Source organism: Triticum urartu, chromosome 5 (genome assembly GCF_003073215.2).
Source record: "Triticum urartu cultivar G1812 chromosome 5, Tu2.1, whole genome shotgun sequence".
NCBI lineage: Eukaryota > Viridiplantae > Streptophyta > Magnoliopsida > Poales > Poaceae > Triticum > Triticum urartu.
Window position 1 is genome coordinate 631,810,260 of NC_053026.1, and position 10,047 is coordinate 631,820,306.

The 10,047-nt window shown below is 49.0% G+C and overlaps 2 protein-coding genes across 2 annotated transcripts; one reads left to right on the top strand and one right to left on the bottom strand.

Moving 5' to 3' along the window:
* Positions 1–3,790: 3,790 nt before the first annotated feature.
* LOC125511412 (50S ribosomal protein L5, chloroplastic) lies at positions 3,791–5,195 on the top strand. Its single transcript, XM_048676775.1, has 3 exons — positions 3,791–4,123; positions 4,230–4,430; positions 4,605–5,195. Exons 1-3 carry the CDS (start codon positions 3,830–3,832, stop codon positions 4,935–4,937), a joined length of 828 nt encoding a protein of 275 aa, XP_048532732.1. The 5' UTR covers positions 3,791–3,829; the 3' UTR covers positions 4,938–5,195.
* Positions 5,196–8,219, bottom strand: LOC125511411 (probable polygalacturonase). Its single transcript, XM_048676774.1, has 6 exons — positions 8,096–8,219; positions 7,714–7,998; positions 6,609–6,729; positions 6,341–6,515; positions 6,140–6,210; positions 5,196–6,018 (listed from the first exon to the last, which is right to left on the bottom strand). The coding sequence occupies exons 1-6, from the start codon at positions 8,120–8,122 to the stop codon at positions 5,336–5,338; spliced, it is 1,362 nt and encodes a 453-aa protein (XP_048532731.1). The 5' UTR covers positions 8,123–8,219; the 3' UTR covers positions 5,196–5,335.
* Positions 8,220–10,047: the final 1,828 nt, after the last annotated feature.

Below are 10,047 nucleotides of genomic sequence, written 5' to 3' on the forward strand. Positions count from 1 at the left end.
ATCGATTTTTTTCATGCAGAGTTATTATGAGTATTTGCTGCTTCCCAGGCTGGAGTTACATGGTAACAAAGGAAAGAGCTCAATTGCCAATGGCAACATGAAATGCAGCTACCGAAACACAAACATGGCTACCACTCTAAGTTAACAGAATATTGTGAGGACATATTGTTCTTGTAATAGAATAATCTGGGAGCAAGTTATAATCTGGGAGTAACGTGTTGTTCTTGTAACAGAATACTGTGAGGACATGTTCTTGTAATAGAATAAGGACTATGATATTTGGCACATGTGTCCCATATAAGCAAAACTGTCACACCTCTATTTTCTTCACTCTAAATAGATGCATACATTAGTTTGATTCTTTCTTTTTTCACGTGCATTTCTCCTTCTAATTAGATGCATACACTAGAGGACAAAAAGATGATGTCATTCTAGATTCTCTTTATTAAAATATTTAAAATGTTTTGTAGCTCAAACCGCCAGTCCGATGTAAAAACTGTTTTACATAAACGATTCATCGCGACGAGATCTTCGAAACTAGATCCTATGTTGACATGTTCCGATGACTTTTTTCAGCCAAAATTTACCATGCCTAGGCTACATAAGTTACCATGCCTTTTATATGCAAGTTACCGTGCTATTTCCATATAAGTCATCGGAGGCATAAAAATGGTTCACCGACACTACAGTTCATATATTACCATGATGTATTCACATAAGTTATCGGGCATGCGGTTCTTATATTACCATGTTGTTTTTAGGCATGCGGTTCACATATTACCATGCTCTTTGGTCAATGTTATAGCGGTGCTTGTACATGAGTTATCAGCTGCGGTTCATATATTACCATGATGTTTTCATATAAGTTACCGGGGGGTGTGTGTGTTTTCAACAATTTCCCCACCGAGTCAAATATTACCATAGTATATGTACGTAAGTTATCAAGTATGCGATGGGTATATTACCATGGCTATCTTTAAAAAAAATCTCGAATTTACCGTGGTGTTTGTACCTAAATTATCAAGGTTGTGGTGCCTAATTTACTATGCTATTTACATACAAAAGTTACCAGTGTATTTTTTGACAATTTTTTACTATTCTTCCTCAAATCAAGACTATTACCGTGCTATTTACACACAAGTTACCGGGGTATATTTTCAACAACTTCATCCACCCGTATCAAACTTATCATGGTGTTTGTGAGTAACTTATCATGTCTGCAATGCGTATATTACCATTCTATTTAAACAAAATTTACCAACGATATGCTTCAAACAATTTTTTCCGTGGGTCAAAGCTAGCGTACTGTTTTTGCGTAAGTTATTGTATCTACAATAAATACATTACCGTGCTATTTACCTAGAAGTTATTGGGGGTAATGTTCTTCAACGAAAAAAAATCAGGGTCAAAAAATTATCGTGGTGTTTGAACAAGAGTTATTAGGTCTCCGATGGGTAAATTATCATGTTATTTGCACATAAGTTACCGAGGGTATGCTTTTCAACAACTTCCTCCATCCAGGTCAAAGTTATCATGGTGTTTTTGCTTAAGTTTTCAAGTTTGTGGTGCGTATATTACCACGATGTTTACTGTTTACACAAAATTTCCGAGGGTACGTTCCAACAATTTTTTTCCCTGGATCAAAATTAACGCGGTGTGTTTATGTAAGTTATCATGTCTGCGGTGTGTATACTACCATGCTATTTGCATAGAAGTTACCGGGATTTGTTTTCAATAATATTTTTCTGGGGACAAATTTACCATGTGGTGTTTTTACGTAAATTATCAGGTCTGTCGTGCATAAATTATCATAATATTTACACATAAGCTATAAATGATATATTTCTGTAATATTTTATTTCGGGTCAAAGTTATCACGGTGTTTTATGCGCAAGTTGGCAGGTCTTAAAATGTAGTACAAGTAATCTACTAGAAAAGCCTCTGAAAATGATGTAAAAGTATAAGAACAGAGAGACATATAACCTCATTTGTACCACTAAAATGATGTAATGTCAAGCGTCTGAAATAGCATGAGTTTTCATAACTTCTACATCATTAAGGTTTAGTATAGAATATGGGGATTTTTAGTAGTAAGTGTCAAAGTCTTTAGTAGTATAAACCTCAAGTTCAGAGGCTTTTAGTACTGTTTGAGGTTCTGAAACTTGTTCTTTAGTAGTGTATATGAGGTTGAGAGGTTCTTTAGCATATGAGATTCAGTAGTAAAAGTTTTGAAACCTAATTTCAGCAGTACAAATGAGGTTCTTTAGTAGTATAGTGTATGCCTTTTCAGTAGTTCATTTGTATACTACTAAAAGAACATCATACGACCAAGTGTCAAGTTCAGAGGTTCTTAGTATAGCATGACCCAAGCGTCAAGTTTCAGTTTCAGAACAACAAGTTTAGACTTGGACTGTCAACATTCAGTTTTAGAACAACAAGTTGAAGAAAGAAAGTGCTCTCGTCAGAAACCACATAGGCAGGTGAGCCGAATGCTTGATCAACGCGCCAAGGAGGAGTAATGATCAAGTATTAATAAGAGGTAAAAATGATCTCTGCTATTTGGTGACAGTTTGATGAGGATGTGGAGTGGTAAATGGCCAGTTTTTCAGTTAAGAAACTGTTGCTTTTCTTCACAAGTTTCAGATATAAGGCCATGAGATAGATAACCTCACCACCGTCCACTGCTTTCACTACGAAGCGTGCTGCTCGAGCCGCCCGATAATTTTGGCTTGGTTGTGTCTCTCTCTCGCTCCCAGTGGAAAGCCCGTTTCCATGACGGCGTGTGCGTACGTGCATGAAGGATTTCATCAGGAAAATAAGGCCATGAACGACGACGACCTGGGAGGCGCCGAAGGCGGCGCCGTGCGGCTACAGCGGGCGCACCGGCCCCGCGGCATCGGCCACGCGTGGCGGAGGTCCAGGTGCTGCACCGTCTCCCACTTCATCGCACCGCCGTGGAGCATCAATCAGGAAGGTCACACCGGGGGATCCCGTCCCATCGCATCGTCGTCGGCAGAACTAAGGAGGAGCGGGGCGACGGCTGCGTCGCCTTCAGGAGGAAGGAAAAGCAAGCCGACGGGCCTCCTCGCCGGGAGGAAGAGTGGATAGTGGCCTCGTTTGTGCATGGAAGGAGGCCCGGGCGTCGGGGCAGTTGGGATGCAGTCGCACGAAGGATTGTGGCTGGCGTTCGAGCAAAAACTTGTGCATCGCGGGATCCAAATCGAACGGCACCTGATGCGTTAGGTCGTTTTTGCAATCTGTCACACAGTTGCCACATACATATTTTGATAGAATAATTTAGGAGCAAGTTATAATCTGGGAGTAACCTGTTGTTCTTGTAACAGAATACTGTGAGGACCTGTTGTTCTAGTAGCGGAACATGGTTAAAGTTGTTAAACTTGCAAAGATTGGATTTTTAACTGCACTATTGCCATCATTCTATTATATCAAACCCCGTCTACCAAACAAGTTTTTATGAAAGGGGATTGGAAACTTGGGAATGTGAGGGGAATTGAGGGGATTGGGTGGAAGGAAGGGATTCATCAAATCCTCCCGGATCCCCTCCTCCCAAAACTTCTCAAATCCCCTTGTACCAAATGAGGCCTGATGAAAATCGGAAGGGGAACCCTTTTTTGTTACCAAAAAAGAAGTCGTTTGGGCTGACGGACAATTTGGCCCAGAAGTAACGGGCCCAGTGTAATGATCACTTTGCCTTATCGGAGGCCCAGTTGGAGTGAGAGTGAGCGTCCAGCCACACCCATTTTGCCTTATCTCGTCATCCATAAAGCCCTCTCCACTCTGCCATCCCCGCTTCTCCCCGCACGCTCCGATGGCAGCCACGGCGGTGACCCTGCCCACCTCCTCGCCGGCGCCCTTCCCCGTCGCCGCCCCCTCCGCCCGCCGCGGCCTGCAGCTCCTCCGCTCGCCGGTCCCCCGCCGCGCCATCCGCGTCGCCGCCTCCGCCGCGACCGAGGCGCCGCCCAAGCCGCCGCCGGCCACGCCCTCCGGCATCATCCTCGTCGACCCCGCCGAGGCCCAGAAGGTGCACCGCCTCAAGACCGTCTACGACACCAAGGTCATCCCCATCATCACCGAGGAGTTCGGCTACACCAATGTCCACCAGGTACCCCCTCTCCTGCTCTGCTCTGCTCTGATGAACCGATCCCATTTCTTGAGTCGTAGATTGGCCTGTTCGGTAGTGGTTTCTTGATTTTTATTGGTTCTGGTAGGTGCCCAAGCTTGAGAAGATTGTGGTGAACTGCGGGCTGGGGGTGGATGCGGGGAACAACAAGGGTCTGGAGGCCGCCATGAAGGACCTCGCCTCCATCACCGGCCAGTACCCCGTCAAGACCAAGGCCAAGAACTCCGTCGCCAGTTTCAAGATCCGCGAGGGCAACACCATTGGTATCGCCGTCACGCTCCGCGGCAGGGTGAGCCCTCTCTGTCGAACTCTCGCACTTGCACTTTGATGAAATGCACACGAGACACAATGACAGATTGGTATATGAAATTGTTAGCAGTTTGGAATCTTGCATTTGAGTTAAGCTGTAGTATCAGCGATAGTTGTCGATTAAGGGGCTCAATTCCACATTTGGTTGATGCAGGTCATGTTCAACTTCTTGGATAGGCTCATCAACCTTGGGCTCCCTAGGACCATGGACTTCCTAGGTGTCAACCCCAACAGCTTCGATGGCCACGGCAACTACACCATTGGCCTCCGCGACCAGGGCGTGTTCCCGGAGATCCCCTACGAGGTGGGCGGTAAGAAGAACGGTATGGACGTCACCATTGTGACCACCGCCAAGACCGACAATGAGGCACAGAGGCTGCTCGCGCTCCTCGGCATGCCATTCGCCGAGAACATCAAGTCGGACCAGTTCAAGAAGAAGAGGTTGAAGCGCCATCACTTCATGAGCAAGGGCAGGGGAAGAAAGTGAAGATCAGGCGGCGTTTGAGCTTTGTTGCTTCCCACTTTGTCAATTGTCATCCTTTTGCATAGTTTGGTTTAGATATTGGATATCTGATGATCCTTTTGCTGTCTGTTATTACTTGCTGTTCATGTTGTAACTACTATTCCCTCCGTAAACTAATATAAGAGTGTTTAGATCACTATTTTAGTAATCTAAATGCTCTTATATTAGTTTACAGAGGGAGTACTACAGAACAAAATGGAAAGTTTTGCTTTGGTCAGGCTATTCGTTTTGGGAGTTCATTGCATTGCACACATATACTTATTCTACAACATTTTTCAAACTGCTGCTTGACTATACTAAGACTCAGAGTACATCATCTCTTTGGTTCAAGCCCTGATGGCTATAGCACACCACATAATATATCAGTAGGTACATTTGGGCAATTCTGGCGGACCAATGACGAGCTCTTCCTCTGGGAATGTGCAGGGCTTGCCCTCTGCCCCAAGCTCTGGGCACGGCTCCGGCGAGACGCCGGATGCCACTCCTTGGACGTCGGTGCAGTTCCATTGCAGCTTCTTGGCCTTGGGAGCGAGCTGGGCGGTAATGTTGGACATGCATATCCCCGTGTAGGGGTCGTTGGGGATGCCCTCCATCCTGCCGGCCATGGTCACGTTCTCGGCGAACACGTCGCGGTAGTTGATGCCGGTGACCTCAGGCAGCGCCTTGGGGTCTGACGAGTTGTCGGGGTGCTGGCCGTAGTTGCCGGTCATCCAGAAGACCCACTTCATGGTGTGGAGGCTGAGGCGGCGCACGAAGACGTCCCTGACGAAGCCGCCCCTCCCCACGCCGGACTTGATCCTGACGGCCGACTCGGTGTCGATGGCGGTGTTGTCCTCCACGCGCACGTCCTGGATGCCGCCCGACATCTCGCTGCCGAGCGCGATCATGGCGCTCGTTGGGGAGATGCAGGTGAGCCTCCTGACGACGATGTGCTGGCTCGGCATGTTGAACTTAATGCCGTATTCATCCCAGCCGCTCTTCACGGCGATGCAGTCGTCGCCGGACACGATGTAGCAGTCCTCGATCTTGACATGAGACGAAGAATCTGCACAAGCAATAACAGTTCACAGGCATTCAGATTCAGAAACACATTCAAGATTCTCATGAAGAACGCTGGTGGATAGTATGGATAGTTCATCATACTGAAAGCGTGACTGATCTACTACCTGGGTCGATTCCGTCGGTGTTTGGCGAGTGGACCGGCGCGAGGATCGTGACGCCGCTGATGGTCACATTGCTGCTCAACACAGGACACGCCAGCAAGGTGAGCACGACGGATACATGGTCAAACAACCAAGCTATCTACTACGATCAAACTAACATTGTGTGTGTGCGTGTGGATTCAGAGAGAGATGGTGTTTTCTTACGTGCAGTAGGTGGGGTGGAGGTTCCATGAGGGCGCGTCGACGAAGGTGACGTTGGAGATGATGATGTCGCGGGAGTAGAGGAGCTCGAGCAGGTAGCCGCGCGTGTAGTCGAGCTGCTTGGCGTGGAACTTGTCCCACCACACCTGCCCCTGCCCGTTGATGGTGCCATTGTAACCTGCAAAACGTTTTTCGGTCAGGTCTCTGCTGCTGCTACCGGTACAGCAGTAGAATTTTACTCGTCAGTTTGTAATGTAATGATCCATCTTACCGGAGATGGTGACATCGGTGAGGTTGGATCCGCCGATGAAGTTGCTGTACCTCGGGCCTGGCTCGTCCCTCCCTCTCCCGTAGGACGGCAGCGCCGCTATCAGCGGCCAGTCTTCCAGGTCCTGCACGAACGAGTAGGTTGGGTTTGGATTCAGAAATCAGTCAGATGATCACGAGATGGATGCAAGCGACAGAAGCATAAACACGGGGCGATTCGTCAAGGGCGTCAGATCACGGGATGAATGCAGCCAAAGAAAGGTACTGAATGAGACGGCGATGGCACGCATGGAATTTTCAGAGAGGCTCTCCTGTTTTTCTCTGGTTCCCACGGACACGAGTACCCGATAAGCACATCAATGCCGTCTGACCTCGTGGTCAAACGGTCCATGCTAGTACTACTACCAGTAAGCAACTTTTGTGTACATGTTCCCATTCAATAAGCACCAACTGACTCGGTTCTGTCATGACTCATGGTCATGGCAATTGGCAACCACCGGTGCGGTGAGGAGCGAGGACATGGTGGGCGGCCGGGTTTGTTTGTCCCAGCAGATTAATCAAGCGCCGAAATGTTACGGTCTCCTGCCCTTAAGCCATACTAGCTTGAATCTAGAGAAAAACAAAACAGGCATGTAATGGTGGCATTTAGCAAGCTAGTAGGAGTAGTAATTAGCATCCTATCCTATTACTCCCTCTGTAAACTAATATAAGAGTGTCTAGATAACTAAAATAATGATCTAAACGCTCTTATATTAGTTTACAGAGGGAGTACTTATGTAGGGTAGGGCTGGCATCAATCCGGCATCAGGAGCAGGGAGACGACCGATGATGGCCACGGAAAGGCCATGCCTAGAAAGGAAGCGAGCGACAGTGGTCATGGCGATGGCAGGGGGCCCCCAAACCAGTAGCCGCCGCCCACTCTGTCCCTGGACCTTCCTCCCTCCCAACGCAAGCGGCCAAGCGCCTTTCCCACCGGCCCCGTGCTGTCTCGCCCGTCACCAGTAGCCCCCCGCCCCGCATCGTGCCACAGTAAGCACGTTATGTAGCAATTACTACCGGTAATTAATCCCACCAAAGGGTAACTGAAGAAGATCGGGATGGATAATCACCTGGGAGGCGAGGATCTCGGTGCCGCGGTGGAGGAAGAGGGTGAAGTGGCTGGTGAGGTTGAAGGGCCCCGTGAGCCACCGCCCCTCCGGCACCACCAGCGCCGCGCCGCCGTCGCCCGCGCGCCTGCCCAGGTCCGCCACGGCCCGCGCGAACGCCGCCGTGTTGAGCGTCCTCCCGTCCCCCACCGCCCCGTAGTCCGTGACCCTCCGCACGTGCTTCCGGCACCCCGGCGACGCACCAATGCCGCCCGCGCACAGCGCCATCGCCAGCAGGACCACCGCCACCTGCAGGAAGGAAGGAAGGAGCCGAGCCCATCCGTCAGTCCCGATCCGCGCCGAGCAAAACCGTCGTAGAGACGGACGGGATTAGATGGCTGCTTACCTGAAGCGCCGCTCTCCGTGCGGCCATGGCGACTGAATTGGGAAAAGGGATGTGGATGGGACGGCGAGGAGGAGGCGGCGAGGTTTATATAGAGGCAAGGGCCCGCTTCATCTCGCTGCCTAGTCCGCCCTTCGTAAATGCATGCCATGTTTTGGGCCGGACGTGGCAACGGGCGGGCGAGTGCTGCGCGGCGCACGCGTACGCGGTCCGGTCCACCGGGGTCAAAGGCCACACACACACAAGTGCAAGTGCTTGCGGTTAAAGCGGCCTGTGGCAGCGCACGCGTCCTGCCCAAGCGATTTGTTCGGGGTCGGGACCTCACCACCACCCCATCATCCATGCTGATCTGAGCTGCCTTGCAAGGGGAAGACACCCGAATCCATGGGAGATTCTTGTCTTACAAATGGTTGTATTTAGACGGTCTAGATACAATCATTTTTAGTACAAGTATTTTCAAATGAAAGGAGTACTATATTTGGACGCTTTTGAATGGAGGTTATAATAGATTTCCTGTTTTTGAGAGACGACGGTCTATTTCCATGTTTTCGGCCATTCAATTCTTTGGTGGGTGTTAATTAAATTTATGAAACGCTAATGTACCTGATGACAGGTTGTATGGGAAGGCTCTGCCTAACTTGCATTGCATGAGCTCACCACTGGTTTTGGCTTGGCACGAGTGGCGTGTGAGGTTCGGGTCATCATGAGTTGCGCCATGGGGGTCACCTTGTTTTCGGTTTCGTGCCCCGTTGAATGACGGACGACAAATGGTCTATTTAGCGTTCTTCTACAATGTCAAACATGTACTTCTTCCAGTCCTTTTTACTCTACATATTAGAATTCTCTAAAGTCAAACTTCATAAAGTTTGACCGTATTTATATAAAAAAATATCAACATTTGCCATGCTAAAGTTATATAATATGAAATTTTAAGTCATGACACATCTAGTGGTATTGATTTCAGATTGTGAATGTTAACATTTTTTTCTATAATGTTGATCAAACTTTACGAGGCTTGACTTCAGTCAAATCTTTTATGTGACTAAAAAAGACCAGAAGGAATATGTATAGTTTCTCTTCGTAGCTCTTCGTTAGAATCAGAGCTGCACTGTCTCGGCGGACCCACGTGGTCGTAGCCGGTGTCAGAGGACCTCGGGTAATTTTCTCGCTATGTGTACTATATAAGGCACATGTACTGGTGTGACACCGGTAAAATTAGTCAATGGACACCGGCCAGAGCCAGCAACACGGTGTACGAGCAGGCCCATCTAATATTAATAGCCCATGCAGCGGCGATGCCGTCACTCACGTAATGCAAGTTTCTTTTTGGGGGAAACTCACGTAATGTAAGTACTTTGGGTATTGGAGGTTTGTGTACGTGGGCCTCCAACCTGCTGGCTTCTGGTGTGTTCGCGTTATTTCCTCGGAGCATCTCCAACAACAGCATAACAATTTCATGCCCAATAAAAATTATAGCGCGTCATTGTAGCATTTTTATTGCACCGGGACCAACATTGCTTTAGAGCATCTTCAAAAGACGCGCGCGTGGTAAATTGGCTTTTTAGCATGCGCGGGACGTTTTCGTGCGTTCCAGCGGTGGCAAAAAACTAGCTCGAGCGGGAAACGATTGCGCGCGCTGGGGAAAATACGGCAGCTCGCGCACTACATTTGACGCGTCTATAAATTGCAGCGCCCTCTGCCGCTCTCTCTATCGCCCTCTGCCGCCGACACACCACCACCGCGCCACCATGCCGCCTTGCCGCCGGGGAGGTACGGGCTACCGCGGCGTCTGCGTGCGTCCGTCCGGTACCTACTTCGCCGAGATTCGGTCGGGCGGCGGCATGTGGCTCTGTCTCGGAACCTTCGACACCGCCCAGGAGGGCGCCCGCGCGTACGACGCTGCAGCGTGGCGCCTCCTACGGTCCCGTCAGGACATGAACTTCGCCGACGTGTCG

Coding starts and splice junctions, on each gene's coding strand:
- LOC125511412 (XM_048676775.1), top strand. CDS start 3,830: ATGGCAGCCACGGCGGTGACCCTGCCCACCTCCTCGCCGGCGCCCTTC. Junction 4,124..4,229: donor GCTACACCAATGTCCACCAG/GTACCCCCTCTC, acceptor TGGTTCTGGTAG/GTGCCCAAGCTTGAGAAGAT. Junction 4,431..4,604: donor CCGTCACGCTCCGCGGCAGG/GTGAGCCCTCTC, acceptor TGGTTGATGCAG/GTCATGTTCAACTTCTTGGA.
- LOC125511411 (XM_048676774.1), bottom strand. CDS start 8,122: ATGGCCGCACGGAGAGCGGCGCTTCAG. Junction 6,730..7,713: donor CCGAGATCCTCGCCTCCCAG/GTGATTATCCAT, acceptor TCGTTCGTGCAG/GACCTGGAAGACTGGCCGCT. Junction 6,516..6,608: donor CACCGATGTCACCATCTCCG/GTAAGATGGATC, acceptor AACGTTTTGCAG/GTTACAATGGCACCATCAAC.